Source organism: Apostichopus japonicus, chromosome 4 (genome assembly GCF_037975245.1).
Source record: "Apostichopus japonicus isolate 1M-3 chromosome 4, ASM3797524v1, whole genome shotgun sequence".
NCBI lineage: Eukaryota > Metazoa > Echinodermata > Holothuroidea > Aspidochirotida > Stichopodidae > Apostichopus > Apostichopus japonicus.
The window spans coordinates 2,441,231-2,461,112 of NC_092564.1; the positions used below are offsets into that span (position 1 = coordinate 2,441,231).

General features: G+C 35.8%; 3 protein-coding genes across 5 annotated transcripts in view; 1 reads left to right on the plus strand and 2 right to left on the minus strand.

The window, feature by feature from the left end:
- Positions 1-15,141, plus strand: LOC139966123 (juxtaposed with another zinc finger protein 1-like). Its single transcript, XM_071968839.1, has 6 exons — positions 1-344; positions 2,431-2,604; positions 5,368-5,440; positions 6,512-6,600; positions 7,570-7,814; positions 9,929-15,141. Exons 2-6 carry the CDS (start codon positions 2,505-2,507, stop codon positions 10,469-10,471), a joined length of 1,050 nt encoding a protein of 349 aa, XP_071824940.1. The 5' UTR covers positions 1-344; positions 2,431-2,504; the 3' UTR covers positions 10,472-15,141.
- LOC139966127 (ATP synthase lipid-binding protein, mitochondrial-like) overlaps positions 1-19,882 on the minus strand; it is a 53,371-nt gene that overhangs the window by 4,214 nt on the left and 29,275 nt on the right. The window lies entirely within an intron of this gene.
- LOC139966122 (CDK5 regulatory subunit-associated protein 3-like) overlaps positions 11,195-19,882 on the minus strand; it is a 23,794-nt gene continuing 15,106 nt past the window's right edge. For 2 of the 3 annotated variants that reach the window (XM_071968837.1, XM_071968838.1), the window contains exon 13: positions 11,195-18,520. In XM_071968837.1, the coding sequence (XP_071824938.1) occupies positions 18,449-18,520 (72 nt within the window). In that variant the 3' untranslated portion in view covers positions 11,195-18,448. The remainder of the gene's footprint in view (positions 18,521-19,882) is intronic. The other variant, XR_011792477.1, reaches the window with a different exon arrangement.

Genomic DNA, 19,882 nt, shown 5'->3' on the forward strand with positions numbered 1-19,882 from the left:
ATGTAAACACTAACATTACCAGCTTCCACAGTACTGTATATATGGTTACTATAAAAGCTTGATTAGTGTGACATATACGTTGAACACACTAACTTCGGCTTCACGGTCAAGCTTGGGCTCTAATTGTCGAATTGTATTGGAGAGGGTTTACTAATATGACTTGCTGTCATTAAGCTATCATTGCTAGGTAGCCTAGTACCGTTAGCCTACTGTTTAGCTTTGAACTTGTGCTAGGTTTGCTACTGTTCATAAAATAGACAGCACTGACTACAGTCTACAGAGAATCCCAGCTAGTACTGTAGTAGTACAAGTAGAAGTACTACTAGTAATATGTCAACGAGAAGGTGAGATATGCTGTAAATACTACTCATACTATACAGCCTGTGTTACTGTTACTGTAGCCTAGGTGAGCCCAGCCTAACTTAGATATAAGGTTTGGAATAGAGTTTGCCTAGGCCTACCCGTAAGCCATATCAGGCAAGCCGACAGGACGTTAAACATTGTGAACACAAGACAGCTAGAGAATACCAGTGCGTGCCCACAAAGAAGTTTTGCTGTAATACTAATAGGCTAGTTTTCCAGCCTGTGAAAAGTAGCCTTAGTAAGGCTATCTTAGATAATAGATGTTGAAAGATAGTTACCCATAGGCCTAAGCAAGATGAGGCTTGCCAAAGTTCAGCCTTATGTAATGTATAATACTAGTAATACTTAATAGGGTGAAACAAAAAAACACCCCACAAATTCAAAACCTCATTTTGGAGGCATAGTTCCATGCAGTTGTCTCACAGACTAGGCCTTGGAGTCTGCTATTGCCCCTCCACATCAGGATGGAGGTTCAGTGCGACTTTAATTTAAAATTTTCGGGTAAATGCACATATTTTAGGCCGCGACCGATTTTAGGCCACAGGTCTACCAATTGTATGCCACACAGAAAGTGTTTAGCTTGAGGAAATGATCAGGTGACTTGGGTATATAATTTTTCCAGGTAGTTGGAAACTAACCTGTTTGTTTTAGAGAAGAGCATTATTTTTTCTCAAACTTGTAAATTAGTCAGCTCATCTGCATGTTGAGCTAATACACATATTTGCAACAACTTTTTTTGGTATAATTGGTGTCAAATCAATTGGAAACTTCTACAGAACATTTTCAGATGGCAGCTTTTTTTTGAGTAAACCATCTAACACTGTAGTATATATGGTAATCTGTTAACATTATGATGGACACCAAGTATTGGCACACAGAATTATGCAATGTACTTAATTAAGTCCACCCATAGTAGCATGGTGGGCTCATAATTGACGCACTTAAGGATTTCATCAACGATATCTATCAAGGAAAAATCCAAATCACTCGACTGTATGTGTTTTTCATATGAATAGTTCCTCAGAAATGTTATGATCTCAAAATATTTAAGGTTCTGTGCTTATGCACCGTACAATTGAGCAGAATTTGACCACAAAATGTCTGCCATGTCAAGTTCTTTCATACCCCTGAATTGACACATTCGTTGTAAAGCTAACTGTAGTGTAGGCCTTAGTATACATCCATTGACTTTAGATGCTGTTTGCTATGCTCTGAGCCTCTAAGCTCAGACTGGTCAGGTTCCAGAGAGCAGTGTAATCATATTGAGGTAATGTTGGTTATTTTTAGGGAGTAAGATTTCCAAATGACCAAAAAATGTGCAAAACTGGTGGGAGGGTGTTAAAAGCTTAAAAAATACCACAATTTGGTCAGCAAATAGCTGAAATGGATTCAAACTCATAAAATATGTCATTCTGCTTGACTGCAAAAAGTTTAGGTGGCCTACTGTATCATTGCTAGTAATAATTGAAGGTGCATCAATTACGGGGGTGCGTCAATTATGAAGCCTTTACTATACAGGTATAGAGTGCGTGGATATTGCAGTTGCCTTGCTAGGAAAAGGTAACTGTATAAAAAAGTTACAGAAAAGTTAAAAACAACACTAGGGTAGTGGTTCTAACTTTCGAAATTCAATAACTGTAAATTATTTTGATTTGATTTGATTTATTTGATTTTCCACATATAATAAATATATACAGGAATTATTATGAATTAATTAGAATGCATTATTATTGCATATGCATTAGAATGCATTATTATGAATGCATTAGATAATTATGTATGCATTAGATATTTAAGTTTCTGTTCAGAACTAAATGATATGTCAGTTAAATAATATGAGTTAATCAGGAGGGCTAAATTACAAACACACACAGCATTAAATTGGGACATACAGTACTTCTTTTTTTGGTAATGTGACGAGAATGTTTATGCTTAGGCTGCCTAAAATAATTGCATTTACCCTATATCATATTATCTTAATATGTATAGCCTAGTCAGTATTAAGTTATATTGTCAAGAACCCTGTGTCTTCATGTGCCATACAGCTGTTGATTAATCATTTTGCAGGAAAGAAGATGATGTTGATAACAGTCAGCCTAGTTGCTGATTTGAAGCTTCACCACTGGCAGGGGTAACAGGTCATGGCTTTTTTCACCACAAATAATTGTAAATTCAAGGAGTGCAGTCTAACCTTCTCATCGCTGTGCCAGCTGATAGAGCACATTGAAGAAAGTCACATAGGTAATATATCATGAAAGAATTTATTATCAACTACAGGAGTACAGGTAGTCTAATAAATCATATACATGGATGAGAATTATACTATGTGTAAAAGTAAGTTGGCCTGACGTTTCGATCCTAGCAGGATCTTCTTCAAAAGCTAAATGACAAGTAACAGTAACAGAAGGGACAAAAACATGCACAGAATACAGACAGGTTAATGAGCATGGTGAACACAAAAGATAGATGTAAGGGGATTAGTAGACAAGGGATGGAGAGAAGAAAGAAAGAAACCAACAGGGGAAGAGAAGAGGTAGGAGATAAACAGTGGAGGGTTAAAGAGAGGATTAAGGGAAGGGGGCAGGGCATAAATAAAGAATTATATTACTCAGAGAAACAATGTTTACAGTTGGTACATTTGATCTGATGAAATGGTACAGTAGCATTAAATATAAATTACATACTGTAGCAGTCTGTACAGTACATGAATGTGATTGTGCCTGTTGACTATCATGTTATTCCATGTTATTTCCGGTCCAAATACTGAATTATCTTTTTCCAATGATATATATATATATATATATATATATATATATATAAGAGATGTGATTTTGCTACATGGTCATCAAAACTACAGTAACTTTCCTAGGCAAAGTGACAGTCACCGTATACCACTTTAACAAGCTAAAAGTTACTCAATGTCTTCAAAAGATTACTGCAATAGACTACTTTGGTGGATCATGGTCTCACCATTTTATTACAGTACTATTTTCAGAGATTGAGGAGTGTTGAATCACACAAGAACATGCTGCACTGGTCAGATGGTTTGTACAGATCAAACTGTTTCAATTTGAACATAAATTTGACAGAGCAAAGAAATTCGTGGCTAGATATAAACCTTAGGAACCGTAGTAATGTACTTTCAGAGATTGAGGAGTGTTGAATCACACAAGAACATGCTGCACTGGTCAGATGGTTTGTACAGATCAAACTGTTTCAGTTTGAACATAAATTTGACAGAGCAAAGAAATTCGTGGCTAGATATAAACCTTAGGAACCGTAGTAATGTACTTTCAGTCCTCTGCATAAAGCAGTTGTAGTAACTCACCTGTTCATGATGATTGAAAACAATGATAATTATTGAAATATTGGAAATTTAAAGATAGTTTTTAAGTTTAGAAAAATGAAAAGTTTGGTAATACTGTGAGCAGAATTCAACAAAAATGTGGTTACCATGTCAATATAAAGTAGTGCAAGTGGCCAAATGACATTGTTTGATTAGAGACATTTTTTCAGGGATGTTTTTGCTCAATAGGTCACCAATGGTTGCATGGAATTACGTGAAAGGTCGTTGGAATTAGTCCAGATGTTAGCATGCTATAATCGTTAAACGTATTGAGGAGTATTTTTCCTGGAAGTTCTGGCACTTTAACTTATTCAAAGTAAATGAAAAGGAATTCGATTTGCCCAATTAGTTATTTGAGTTGCTTTGAGACTGCATGAAAAAATGCTTTTTCATATGAAACCGAATGTAGCCTTTTGATTCCTTGCCAAGGGCAACATGCAATCTATGTTATGTTTATGGCATGTGTCTATATATGTATGACGACCCAAATCATACATCTTGCTTGAAGTTCATTGTGCAGATTCCCATGGTGGGTGGAAGAACCTATTGAAGTTGGTGGAGTTCAAAGGTCATTTTAGGTTAACAGAGAACAAAATCTGAAAACCTTGAACATGATAACTCACAAATTGAAGCTTGGGATGAAGGCCATATGTTCAAGTTCAAGTTCAAGTTTATTTGTACCATCATCAACATAATCATTAAATCATATTTTATAACATGAGTAATAGTAAATTAATATACTTACATATAATAAATGATATGCAAAAATCAGTATATATATATATACTGTACATATGATGGGTAGAGGAGTCAGAATAAGCAAAGCTTTTCGAGTCTAACCCCTTACAAAAAGAAAGGAAAAGAAATAAAGAAAATAATTAGCAATGTGCTAATTACAAAAGAATAACAGCAACATTAAAGAATGGTTTAAATATGCATGTAATTATATATAATATGAAGTCGACATCAATTTTTTCCTCAACCTATTTTTAAAAGTATATAAAGTAATATTCAATTCAGTGAGATTAGATGAGAATGAATTCCAGAGAGTAACACCACGTGAGCGAATCTGGGACTGTCTAAGTCTAGTTCGTGAATATGGAATGTTTAGAGAGTACATAGATCTAGTGTTGTAATGATGCATATTATATCTATAATGAAAATATGAGTTGTAAATAGGAGGAAGATTTCCATTATTAAACTTAAACATAAAAATACGTGGATCCCACTTAATAAGAACTATAAAGTTAACAAATCTTGTAAAGGTCACTTGAGATCAATAGAGATCAAAGTCTGAAAACCAAACATTATTGCAATTTTAGTAAACATTGGTTGAACTTTATACTTGTATGTGAATCCACCTTAATAAGTACAAAAAGCCTATTGTTTACCATGAAGGTCAATGGTCATTTCAGGTTAATCAGAGATGAAAGTCTGAAAACCTTGTTGTAACAGAAATCTAAAAAAGTGAAAGTTGAATGCACTTCATACTTGGTATGTGGATCCACCTTATTATAAGAATCTTGTGTGCAATTTTCAAAAAATGTTCTCATATAATTTGGCAAGTAACCACTAAGCCTGTTAGCTTTCTGGTCGACATATTTCGCAGTATTTACTAACATGGCGTTTAAATTCTATGTGTTTTATTTTCTTTGTAGATAATGACCCATCTTTCCTTGAGAAGCAAGAAGGACAGCAACCTTCTGCACTAGCATTAAGCTATGTCATGAGGTGAGTTTTTGTTGAATAAAAATCTTAACTAAAAAATTCTGATTTCATTTGATAGAGCAACCATCTGAAACATTTGGTTCTAACGAATTATAAGTTATCCAGCCTCAGGGATGACTTTTAGAATAATATAGCCTACCATGTATGCCATGTACTTAGGATATGTTTACATCAGGATGTGACAAGAAACCTGTGGAATCTCGTGGATATCAGTCCAAATAGTTTAGTATTAAAATAATATTCTTCAAACATGAACTTAATGAGAAAATGTAGACTTTAAAAGAGAGTCAGGAATGATCTAAAGGATTCAGAGTGACTCGTAACTAAAGGCAGATGGAATGAAACTATTCCAACATATGTAAGCCACTTGTTAATTTATTGTAACCTTGTAAGCATTAAAGTGATCTAACAGATACTTAATACATTAGAAAAGTCTGTTTACTTTTAAAAAACAAATGCCAACATGTACCATGGCTTAGGCCTGCAATACTACCATGGTAGGCGTACCCACTCCTAGCCTACTTTGCATATATGTCATAATCATTAAAGTTGATTGTTTTTAACATTGACTGGTCAAGTACTATCTTATTTCACTTTTAAATACTTCACAATGTATTTGTCATTTTTTGTGCATCTCATTTTGGATATTGTTATGTAATTTTTGTAAAGTATCAGAACATCTGAAATGATGGATGAAAGATATTACAGTGGTTTGGTTTGCATTGCACTGCATTGACTAGTGATTGCAGCTAAATTGGTGGACCGACTTGTATAATTACCAGTGCAACACCCGGAGTCAAGGTACAAATATAACTCCCCTTAGTATGAGAACAAGTTAGGTACTTAGTGCAAGTACGTAAGCCTGCACTAGTAGATCAATACTAGATTATTCATAAAGCCACAAGTAAGAGTCCAAATGATAAATATGAACATAAGTTAGAAGGGGGGGGGGGGGGGAGGAGGAGGTTCAAGGGTTAATTACCAACACCATACATTGGCCTTTCCCATTTATATGGCCATTAAATGTTTTCTGTTCTTCTTCTTTTGCTTTTCTTTCTTTTTTGTGTAATTAAGGTTTGTAACAGATGCTGCAAAACATCAACCGAAGGAAAAAAAGAAGACCAAACTGTACAGAGGTTCATCACCCAAACATCTTCTCATAGGTAAGGTGCTGATCTAAAGTTATTTCATGAAAGCAGTTTTCTGGGATATCTCCTATAGATATTTTCTCAGTGTTATGATGCCTTTCTTAGGGTTGTTGCAAAGAATGATGGGAAAACTGTGGAGAATAACTGTTTCCAAGTATGACAACGCTTTTACTAAATCTGTAATTACATTTATCAATATTTACAAAAGTTTATCTCTCACATACTCAAAGCAGTTGGCCTTGATTCTTACATGGTAATGATATCTTTCACAGTGCAATTTCACTTTAGTAGAAAATATAATTGATAATTGTAGAAGTTATGCCTTTAACTTATGGTTAGTACCTCAAGAACTTTTGTTTCAATTTCAAGTCAATTATCAACTTCAAGCGTACTGCACTTTCATAATGATGTTTGGTAGAGTGGATGATAGTGGTAAATCGATGTTAATTTCTCCATGTATTGTTGTCATGCTATAGTATAAACCTCCAGATGGTTGGATCACTTGGTTGAAGAAATCATTTCTTGAATATTTGTGACAAAGCTATGCATATATGTTATAATTGTTATTATTATGTTAAGCGCTACGAGAATTATTTCATAGTTTGTTTGGCGCTATATAAAAATTATGTTTTATGATTATTATATCAGTCTAGTAAACACACTGTGGATCATGTAGGAAGAGATTTAGCAGTGAAGGATAAATTGGTGAATTTACTAGTTTGTATGAAGTTTGTTGTTGTCAAAAGCCTTGTGATGAGTCAGACTTGTGATCTTAGTCTTAAGCTGTATGGCATCGTTAAACCTGTTGTAACCTCATTTTGTAGTTTTTGTTAAGTGATTAGAGGGTACAAGGGTTAATAAAACAAAGTATTAATTTCAGAAAATCAATTGTTGATATATTTCTTGCTTCATTTTAATGATGTTTCCCATCTAAGCCTCTCAATTTTTCCCATAAATGAGATTTGGATGGTTCTCTTCCTCCAGGTAGCAGAGAAGATTTAGATCGTCTAAACAGCGACTCTGACAGCGAAGAGAGCATCCTCTTGAAATTGGGAAGTCCATACAATGCAGACCTAGTCCTGCAGAATCGGAGCAGCAGTGAGGGGACCAAGAGCAAACCTTTCCTCTGTCCCGTACCAGGGTGCAAGAAGAGGTACAAGAACATCAATGGCATGAAATATCACTCCAGAAATGGACATCGTAAAGAAAAGGACAAATCAGAAACAAAGGTCTGAACGATTTATTTTCTCTTTGAAATTGAAAAAAAGCAATGTCTTGTCAAACGTTACACTGACAGCCCAAGAAATACAAAGTGTGGTTTAATACAAATTTGGTTCAAATTCACCACTCTCACTTTCTATGATAAATCCAGTCAAAGCGTGAAAGAAAACAGCGAATTTATCATCACTTAATTCTAGCTTGTGCAATAGTCTGTGATATGAAACTGGATCTACACTCAATATTCTCTCTTCATTTTCTAGTTGGTTAACCTTCATTTCAATGAGCTATGACAGTAGATATAAGTCTAAAGACCTTGCTTGACTTGTCTGACCTTTGACCCTGTAGTCTCTCGGGTATGTCTACTATGACAGCATACTCTTGTTGATACTGCCATAGACTAACAAAGGGGCAATCATATTTTGATAGCTTCGTTGAAATTTAAGACACTCACCTGTAAAACATGTCATGATGTCAGAACTCAAGCTCAGGACTAGTAAGTTGGATGTAAATCCTATTCATTTTTAAAACTCCAGTAGCTCTCATAAACAAGTGTCACGTTAGCTTTGTAGAGAATGCAACCCAATAACCTTGTCCTTGACAAAAACATAATGCAGTGTAAACTTGTGTAACTTGAGAGCACAATGAAAGCCCTGTGTGTTATATTGTCTGCTGCTGCACTTTCCTTCTACATACAGTCTGCTCAATACAAGACACAGAAAGTCAGAAATTATACAGAGATTTAACTAAGAAAGATGGTTGTAGTTAAAGGTCTAAGGACACCGATGAACAACATTGTCCTAATCACTCTAATAGGCATTGGAAATTATGAGAATAGCTGTAACTCCCATAAAAAAACATCAAAGATTGACCAAAGGTTGACAAGTCTTTTCTTAATTCTAGTTTTATTCTAGTTTTTATTCATGAATAAACATTAGCTAATTATCCACATTGATGATGTACAGGGAATGACTGCCTAATCGTCTGTTATGTAATCCATTTGTTTTCACAACCTGTGTTTCAAGGACACTGAACACAGGCATGTGGCATAAAGCCATTTCTTCAAATATTTTATTGTCTTCTTTGAAAAGAGGAACATCACATTATTCAAATGATTTATATGTGGGCTTGTTATTAGGGGTTAACTTAATAAGGGCTGAAATAAGAAATTTTGATGAGCGCAACATTCCACGTCATGGTTTGCACACATTCAAATGAGTTTCCCAGATTTATCAAACCTTCAAATGTGTATATCTTGAACTCAAATACCTTTGTTAATGAGATTATCACACTGAATACAGGGCAACTTGAATAGGTGTCCATAGTACTTAGCTTTTAGTAATACAATAAAGGTGATGGTAATAGTCAAAACCCCTGAATACCCATTGTCCAATTTCAGTCTTTCCCCCAGTTACAGAGCTCTTCATTATGTATTAAACATAAAAACCCATCTGTAATATGCCCTTGTTTATATGTGTAATGTCATTGACATATTCTGTTTACATTGCTTCATGTGTATAGTAAGACTGAAGAACTGTTTGTGTTGATTTGTACTCAAGGTTCCACATCAATATTTAATACTTACTGTATATCACTGAAATTTAAACAAACTCAGGTCTGTGATGTCCTCTCCCACCCCAATTCTTATTAGTCATCAATGAAACTGTTTCATCACCTGCAGCTGCTCAAGTACTTGTAAAAGTATCCTTTGTCTGATTTGAGACTTCCTTAAGGCATTCGCTGGAGTGCATTTGAATAACAATACAAGAATTCAACAATATTTAGGAGTTTGTGAAATAAAGATTTTCCAGTGTTGTATTGTTGACAGAGACAACGCTTGCTACAAATAAATTGTGGCATTACTACGGCACTGCACTATCATGCATGCAATTAAAAGTACCCATGGACATTCCATCGCATAAGTGTCCAGAGCTCAGCATGTATTGCTGTGGTGATTCTATCCATGCAGTAGGTGTAAAAAATATAATAAGAATTCCAAGATTTTGTGGGGGGAAAAAATTCACCCTATATTTTGATGCTCCAAGTAAAGGAGACAGTGTAAACATCAGATTGTTATTGCATTCTGACATGTTATGTCCAGAAGTGTTGCCTTACTTTTTTTCAGATTAAAAAAACATACAAATGTGACTGTGGGAAGAGCTACAGATCGGCCCAGGGTCTTCGCCAGCACGTGATAGCACAGCATCCTCCAACGTCCCTTGGCTCATCTCCGTCTCCATCGCCGAAACAAACAATAGCTTCACCCGCACCAACAGCGACTACTACCATCACGCCATCAATTTTTGCCACCGGTCATGTGGGATTATCTCTTGCCAATGGCAGCATCCTCTTAGAACCATGCACCACCACTCTGGGGAATGCAGGCATAGTGGTGGAACCAGGCACCCCTGTTACACCTACTTCTCAGAGCGCACGCTTGGTCACACCAAGCACGCCACCGACCGGATTCACTATCGTGACCTTGCCATCCGCTTCTCTCGGTAAGGTCAGCAGTCTGGTCAGTTCGCCACGGCAACCACCGAGTGCCGATTGCGCAATCCGGAAAGCACAAACTGCAATTAAGCTGGAGAGCTTGCCACTTATCGAAAAAACTACCACAAACATCTCGGCAAAGGTGCAGCAGGTGAAGACCGAAGGAGAGAGTTAGAAACTGTGCAATGAAATATTGGAGAGAGAAATGTATATATATATAAATCCTGTAGTGTTAATTTATGGACTGTACATAGTGTAAGATATATGTATGTATCTAGTTTTCAGTTAGCAATATAGGGAGACAGCAGACATTGTATATGTTTGCTATTTAAATGTCCCTGTCATAGATTTGGTAGAGTCAAAGTGTTAAATTATACCTTATTTGTCACTCAACTATCTTTATTCAAAGCTGCGGTTTCAAATGATCGATACAAACGTTGACCACTCAAGTTTATGTGAAATGTTAGTATTACATGAGTCTGCTACTGTTGATAGAATAATGCAAGAGGAATCTTGCTTTTTGGCCATTTGTTAGTTTATATAAACAAAAGAAAAGATAAAAGTTTTATTTTCTTTCTTTTTTTTTCCTTTCAAATCTACTGCTTTAAAATAATTTTATTTTACAGTTAAATATTTTCTGTTATTCTTTTACCATTTTTCCTATTTGTTGTAGGTTCGTGCCAGTCTTGTCGCTACTCTTTTCATTTTGAAAAGAAAAATGAATGCTAATTTTGTCACATAAAGTATTGCATGGAAGCAGTTTGTGTGGATATTTACAAAGCTAGCCAGTATTTATAGCAAAAACAGTTTTTGGCTGTTACTGACTCCACCCCCACCCCCCTCCCTTTACGTGTGATCGGATGGAAATAATTCCCCAAAAAAGTGAACACAATTTCTATTTTCTCATTTAAGTTATCAGAGTTTGAGTTATTGTCATTCTAAAGTGAAAATATATTTTGTAAAAATCTAGGTTATCGATTTTGTGCTTCACTCGACTGTTATGGATTCATTGCTATAACTAATGGTGTTATATTATCCACAGTTCATTCTGACCATTCATTGTGATCTTCATTTTATCCAGTCACTGATCTTAATTCAGTTGAATAATATCTTTTACCGTGTTACATCTAATAGACATTTCTTTCCTGATATCTTAAGGAATACAATGAATATTTCTTCTCTGTAATGAAAAAACAAAATTGGATTTGGTTCTGCAACTTACACATACTTGCATGCATCCTACATAACAGTTGATCTCTGAAAATAGGTTTAAGGAAATGTGAAATATATATTTGGTGAAAGCTTACACAACGGCTAGCCAGAAATTTATGTTTTAAAGCCAAAAACTATTGTTTAGATTTAAATTGTGTTATTACTCAGTAGCCATATAGTAAAATGTTCAGGTAAAAGTTTTAAGCAAGTAAAAGGCACTTTAATGATGGTCGGTGTGCTGAACTAGGTAGGCCAGCCACTTTACCTGATGAGCCCCTGCATTTTCTAGGATAATTTCTCAAAAACTAACAAGTGGTACAGAAATATAGCCAGTACTTTTTCAAAATAAAAATTGCTTTTACTTTATAAGCATCTATAAAATTTGATACAGCATTGATCTCTTTGTCTTTTGAATAATTTGATAGTTTCACTTTAGTAGGTCATGTGCTTAACCCAAATAACATCTTTCTACTTTCAAATCTGATATTCTAACCTTTTTACTGTATTATGACCTCAAAATTTTGATCAAAATATGAGTTTCATGAAGGTACAGGGTAAATGTTTTAAATTGGACTGCAAAGCACTTAAAGTGTTCATCATACAAAGTTATGATTATTCATATCGATGAGTTAGGCAGAATCACAGTTTCATCGAAACTTTGTCATTATTAGAGGCTTCTCGTTTTTGAAAGCAGCCAATTGTGTTTATTTAACTAGTTACTTACATATTTATATCTTCATTTATGTTCTTTGTGTAAAAAAAAATACTTCTTCTTTGTATTCTTGTTATTTTCAAAAAACAAAAGTATGCAAATTAGTAGTGGGATTAACATCAACAAAATGTAGAAACTGCGAATCATCTTTTGTAGATCTATACGTTAAGGTAAGCAACCTGCTTGCAACTGGCACCAGTAATAATGTTAATTAGTTTCTGAGCAGTAGTAACGAAGTAATCGTTCTATTATATATTATGCATAATTGCTATAAATGTGTTGTTATGGTTAAACAGCAGGGAATCCTAAACACAGGAGCCTGCCAAATATTGATAACAGTCCACCAAGATAGAATAGACTGATTGTACTTGCGAGGGCTTAGCAGTTCTATATGATCTGCAGTGTCCTTTGATGTCTTCTCCTTTCGCCCGTGTAATTTTTTTTTCCTTTTTTTTTTAGCAGGCTTTAGTTTGTAAGCACCTGGTTGCAATTTGTGTTTTATGAAAGCTCTCCAAACTATGAAGAGACCCAAAAAGTGATTCACAATTTTTTTATTCTGTGGGCCACTTCAGAAATTCCCCTCCTTTTTTCAATACCCTGTTGCAGACACCAAATTTCTTTCAAATGATGCATGATCCAAAACATGCTAGAGATCTGTTAAAATTGCTGTCTTAATATCTGGATGTTTTTATCTTAAGGTCTTTGTAAAAAGAGCAATCATCCTTCAAAATTTTCTTTTGAAAATACACTGTATTCCTTAATTTGAACGGTAAGATTATTGTGAGATGCTGCAAGGGCAAGAGACACTTATAACTGCTCAAATATTGTGAGTTTATGGAAGGGTGAGTGTTTGACAGTCCAGCCGTGGACTGTGGTGACACTGTGACATACAACATACATACAAAAGATTAACTAGGTAAATTGTCAAAACAGTAATACTTTATACTGTGGAGTCTACAAGTATGTTTTTTTACTTCTCTCAGTAGTGATAACAAATTATGAATCTTTGTGTGTTGAGTACAGGAAAGGAGAAAAAAATGTGATTGTTGTTTTGGTCACATGATAAAAGTGAAGGATTCCAAAATTGAACCACCTTTGTGATTGCTTATGGTAGAAAGCCATTTATGTATTGTCATGTTGTGAAATCAACCTACCCAGCTTTGTGAAAGGAATTTGTGCATAACCAGTGCTACATATATTGTATTCAAGTTTTCGAATTACAAAAGTTGGTTGATCATCAATGTTCCCGGCCGCAGTATTTAAAACAGGATCTTACTAGCAAGCACTGGGAATTAGTACCCCCCTCTTACATATAATCTTCATTACAGAAAGCAATAAATCAAAACTGCAATAAATGTAGGCTCCTCAAATGAATGAGAGTGTGGTGGCCAATTGGCTAAGGCGTCGGACTCGTGATCCAAGGATTGCTGGTTTGATTCCTGCCTAGTTTATTACGTTGTGTCCTTGGGAAAGATGCTTTATCTCACTTGCCTCTCTCCACCCAGGGGTTAAATGGGTACCTGTGAGGTAACTTGTCATTGGGCGCAGTATATAACTGCTGCCGACTGGAGGGATTGTCTCTGGGACAGGTTATCATTGACCAGGGGTAATATAACGTCTGTAAAGCGCTTTGAGACCCATCGCTGGTATAAAGCGCTATATAAAAAAAAAAAGCAAAGCAAATTAATCAAAGGTTTGTACAAGTACTGTTCTATTGTACTGTACCCACTCAGTAAGTTCATGTCTGAGTAATCCTATTTAACTTGACATCATGAAAATGCAACCACGAAGCAGAATTTGCCCCGAATGTATTTCTCCACAAATCTGTTCTATATTTTCATAAGGTGTAGGTATTATGTTATTTTATGTTTTACATAATTATGTGTTAAATGAACGTGTATAGTATTCTCCACGATGTATTATTTCTATGTCCATTCCGTGGTGTAAAGAGCCTCCAGCAGAAGGGATGCATTTAACTGTAACTATACTGACCTAGGTCATAAGAAAAAGAATGTAAACAACGGTTTGTCTCAGAATGTCAGAGTAGACCGTCAGGAGTTTGTGAGTACTTAACAATTATTATAGGTTTAACCCAACCACACTACATTGTGTTAGGTGACATGTATGCATTCTGTACAAAATGCAAGGTATGGACACTACTGTAATCATGTATATTGACATCTCTTTTATCGCTTGCCACAGGTCATTAATGTTTAAAATAGTTGGTATGAGATTTAGATCCTGTCTCGCCCAATATTTGTCAAACAGTCATAGGATAAGGTTAATAAATCAAGTGTGTGTATAGAATATGTAAGAAGACCATGATTGCCACTAAACATTGCATCCCATTATTCTACAGTACAGCTGTCTGCCTTGTGGATGGCTGGATGGTGTCATGCTTGTGACAGGCCTTTTGGTATTAAAGATCATTGTACCTTGAATCTGACAAATTACTAATCAATGAAAGTGACATGTTGGTATTGCTCTAGTAGCAGGCGAAGGGGGGGGGGGGGGGGTGATTAAGCTAATAGAGGCATTGTCTCAGGAAAAACTTCAAAATTGTTTATATCATGCCCATTGATTAACGACTGAAATTACTATGTTCAAATCATTTCTATTTCGTAACTATCAAACATAAAGACAAATTTTCTGATGGAGAGGAACTTGTGGTATTTATTTCATTACTTCCTAGTGAAAACAGGCTAACATTTATGTATATTGGCAAAGTGATTCGTTGGGAAAAGTGAGCTGTTTATCAGCAAAGAGTAAACGTTTTTTTTATTAAATATATAATTTTGATTTTATTTGATGATATAGCTGTATATGTAACAGCACTACTCTTAGTAACATCACCAAATTTACTCTTTCTCCTCATAATGACAAGTTCAACCTGGTTAGCCCTAGCTTCGTTTTTATACTCGTTTTTATACGTTTTACTCGTTTATACTCGTTTATACGTTTTACTCGTTTATACGTTATACTCGTTTTTATACGTCTGGCAAGGGTGTTGTTCAATAACAACTTCCTGACATGGACGTTAAATGGATGTGTGCCGAGAGATTGGCTTCGGTCAGCTTGCGAGTCTACAAGCCTCCATGGCTTCTTTCGCGAGTTCCTGCTTGCGGGAAGATCACATATACATACATACATACATACATACATACATATACCCGAAAAAAAAGAGTTTGCTGGGTATCACATGATCTAAGTAACCAAAGCTGTCTCCCTTGTCTTACTCATCAAGCTCTTTTGTGATAGTTTATTCCTGCTGCAGCTGTTTCATTAGCTAAGATAAGGAAGATCGCTTCGGTTTCTTCGTAGCTCATGTGATGCCGAGAAATCACCTTTTTTTTCCGGGTATAAACCAAGCGAGGGCTAACCAGGTTGCCTTCATAATGATTAGGCATGCACTGGTGAAAAGGTCAGAAATGGAAGGAAGGAGTTTGTTTTTGATCAAATGTAATTTTGTTTCCATACCCATTATAGGGTTAGAAAGTTGAAATACTGCCGGAGTTAGTGTGAAGTGTTTGCGCATTGGTTTGACACTGCCATAGGATTTCTGTGTCTGTATCGGAAAGGAATAAACTGAAACGTCAACAAATGGTTAAGGTAACGAAATGAATTTAACTAGAACAGAAACTGCTAAACTTGGTAAGGTCTTTATATTACATTCACTGCTCCCCTGAGCTTCAGAATGATGAAATTACGGCACTAAAAACAGAGGCTTGAAAGACTAGAACAAAGTCCATCACATTAATTTTTTGTGGGACACAATTTTGTTCATATCAGATTAAACCATTAGTAGCATTATTTTAACGCTTAGTTTTTGGTGATATCCATCTTTGTGTGATACATGAACATTACATGACTTGTTCAGGGTGAAAAAGGTTCTAACTTATGCAAACTACAGCCGGTATGTGTCTGTACAGCAAGAAGCAACAAATTACCTTAATACCTTTAATATACAAGAATTCACTGTGAATTCAAAGGCTTTAGCAAACCATGAAGCACTTGCAGTAAATGGCAAGGAAATGCCTTATCTGTGTGTGTGTGTGTGTAACAGGTGTCAAGGTACTGTGGCAATTTACAGCATATCTAGACTGAGTGTGTGTCACACAGGTGTCAGAACTCTGTAATAATTACAGCATATCTGGAAATTATCACTGTGACTACATATAGCTTCAGTTTAGCATCACTAAGCATTGTGTTCAAAACTGCTGAAGAAATCCTATAACTGTATATGTGTGGCAAGTGTTTGAAAGTTGTGGCCATTCTAATGTTATCTTGCAAGCTGTACATCACTGTCACAAAAGCTTCACTTTAGGTTAACTAAATAACTCAATTCAATGAACTTCAAATACTTAAAAACAGATGTGAAGAAAATGAAAAAAAATGAAAGGCCAATGAATTTTTGGTAGAAAAAAGTATTTTCAGCCCCAGATTAGATCCATTAATGTGTGTTGTTTTCAAGTAGAAAGAAAATAAGTTGTGATCGTTTGACAAACGCTGTCAGTTATACTGCGAGGTATACATGAATACTTTCTCGGTCTCTTATGCAGTGTAGTTGATATTTTGCAATAACTTTGCTAGAGACATGCTAGTTGGAATACTGTGACTGCTGCCAGGTATTGCAACATGCACTTATTTTGTTATTTTTAAGTATGGTGCCCAGTAAGGAGTAAGTTGTATCTTTTTCCTTAGTGTGCATGGCTACAAGATAACTACTGATGGACCAGTCAAGTTTCTTATCAGACTGTTTCACTCATTTATTTCTAGTTTATTTTCTAATTTGCTTAAACTATTTCTTCTGTTTTTTTCGTCTTTCTTGTTTTATTGTTTTTTTGTGTGTGTTTTATTTGTTCCTGGATCAGTGCAATGAGTTTGGGCCTGAGGGTGCTATTTGTAAGTCCAACTTTTAAGTTTGTGCGAGAAGAAGAATACCAACAGATATTAAAAAATAACGAAGTAAATGAAACAATCGTATTGTTCTTTTTGTGTTTTTACATTTATTATTCATAAAAGTAATGTAAAGGAGTCAGGACTGCCTTTAACCTTAATTACTTATTATCACCTTAGAAATGAGAGATGTTGCAGTCATGAAGTTTTATGATTGAAGCAAACTTCATAACAAGGTACTCCCCTCCTTCCTCTCTTCCCATGAACATTGATTGTAACAGTAAGGACTGACAAATTGTGTTCCTGTGAACTACACATGAACATCATCTAACATTCAAGGGTACACAGGAATATTCAGTTATTAAGACTGATCTTTTAAGTGGTAAGGAATTTGTCCAATCAAAGAATGATAAAAACACTATTTCTCCACACTTGGTCCTATAAATGTGATAGTATCACACAAGTGATGAGTAATTGATAGTATCCTCACATGAGACAAAGCTGTCCAGGTATATTCCTTCTCTCCCTCATCAAACTGCCTGGCATTGTCATTTCTCTGTGAATATGAGGGATGAACACATCAAACCAGAGGCATGGAGAGAGAGTTAGATCGGGCCCTGCGAGCAATTGTGTCACAATTGTGTCTTCGAACTTTTCATATATCACAATTTCCTGACCCCTCCATATTTTCCTGGGCCCTCAAACTGACCGATGACTGTACCCCTTGCCCCCCCCCCCTTACTCCGTAATTTGACCTGTGTCAGACAATGTATCTTTCAGGTACCATAACTAGTTGAATAAAGAAACAGGATTAAGAAGTTACCCAATAAGAGGGGGGTGGATGGCAGAAGAGAATTCCTATAATACCAGACACAATATTATGTAAAAGAGAAATTTGATTCTTTCATATGAAATATTTCTTATTGACACCTCAGGGACAAATCAGCAGTACGGTTAGACCGTTTATATGATCGTAATAGTCTAGATGGAGTCTGGACACTAACATAAACGGTGAGTGATGGCAGGCTCTAGGATTGACAGCTTGAAGGGAAAGTTTAAAGCTAAAATATTTAACAGCCCAGTCAGAGGAAGACATTGTTTAAACAAAGCTGGAAGAAAACATGTTTTTTGCAGCTCTTTCCCGTAGAGAATTTTATTGGCACTAAAATTCACTGGAATTGCTTAAATTCTGTTATTCAATATCATCTCACTTCCAAGACCCAAGAGATTGCTCTTTCAGTTGTTCAAGTCCATCCAACGCATTGATAAACATCTTCAAGCTTCTATCATGATTCATATTCCATCACAGGAGAGGTTTCCATGGTAACATCCTCATAATGTGTTGATGGCTCCCATTAGATTGACTGGTCTATTCTTATATTTTTTAGAGATTTCTTTTTCAATCTGAAAAAAAGACAAATTGCAAAGAAAAGAAAAAAAGTAGGAATCAAGATATGAAAATGTTTGTAAAAACTGGAAAATAAAGGTTGCAATTCTGATGCCGATAAACGGTGATATTTACCGACGTTACCTTAAATTGCATAAATTTGAGAAGATGAAGAAGGGGCATTAGATCTTACAATCCTGTGATGAGAGATGACGTAAAACTCCTGATGTAGTTGTGATAAGCCATGTAAATATGACTAGTAACAAACACTTGAATTCATGCCTGGCTTGCTCTTTGGAATTTGCAATTTTCAACTGCACATGATCACAGAGTGGATGTAGAAAAATGCTCCTGCTCTCCAGAGTAATTTAAAACATTCAATCTCTCACGGTTATCAGTAACTACCACAAGCCATCCCTCCCTTCCACCTCAAAATTCGTAAGGCACATTTTTTATGCTTCTATGATTCTTTTAACAGTTCTTTGAGTCGATTTTGATAAATGTTCAGATGCTAATCCCAATCCACTTAATTTTGCAACAACATAGTTCATTAACCCGACCAATGTATACCATGGCAGGCGCATGAAAGGGGGTGGAGCAGTCTAAATATCATTGTCTGATTTAGGGATGGACATGAACCTTTATGGAAGGGCCAGAGGCAGATGAAAGATGTTCAGGTGTGAGTGTTGGGGGTGGTTGAAAAAGATTCCCATTTTAAGGGGGTCCTTGGGGAAAAGATTAGGCAACCAAAGGTACATTCTGAGGCATGTATAATAAAGTCTTTAATTAGGTCCAATCACAAGGAGCCTAGTGCAAATATTAAATCAATACTGTTCAATTATTGTGTGAGGCTGTAAAGGGGTGGGGATACTAAAGTTAGTAACACATTGCATTATTATCGAGACATTACTATTTTCTTTGCTCTCAGTTATCTACCAGTGAAATAACTCTGCTGGCACTTAGATTCATTGACGAACATTTACAAGTATTCATTAGCATTTTGGTTCCTGTGTCGTTTAGCTTTGGAGAGGCAGCTTTGATGCCTCTAGATGCCTCTAGAGGCAGCTATGGCATAGATGCCTCTAGAGGCAGCTATGGCCCTCCCTGACTGCCAAACTGAGGTCGCCATTTTATATTTAGGAGGATTACATCCAACTAGCAGGAAAAGGACAGTTTGGTTGAGGTATGTTTGGTGTGACGACCTAGTCTCTTCATTCCTAATTTTCCATACCTTACATACCAATAGGCCGCTCAGACGATTCATGGCCCCAATGGTGGGGTTCCCAATGGAACTTCAAAGCATTAAGATCTTGAAGCTAGCCAGACAGTATACATTTGATGCTTTGTGTCATATACCATTCAGATGAAGAAAGGGTGAA

Bases quoted from the DNA above. Each gene is read 5' to 3' on its own strand.
- LOC139966123 (XM_071968839.1), top strand. From the start codon at position 2,505: ATGGCTTTTTTCACCACAAATAATTGTAAATTCAAGGAGTGCAGTCTA. The intron at 6,601-7,569 runs GTAAGGTGCTGA...CTCTTCCTCCAG, and splicing joins ACCCAAACATCTTCTCATAG to GTAGCAGAGAAGATTTAGAT. The intron at 7,815-9,928 runs GTCTGAACGATT...ACTTTTTTTCAG, and splicing joins AGGACAAATCAGAAACAAAG to ATTAAAAAAACATACAAATG.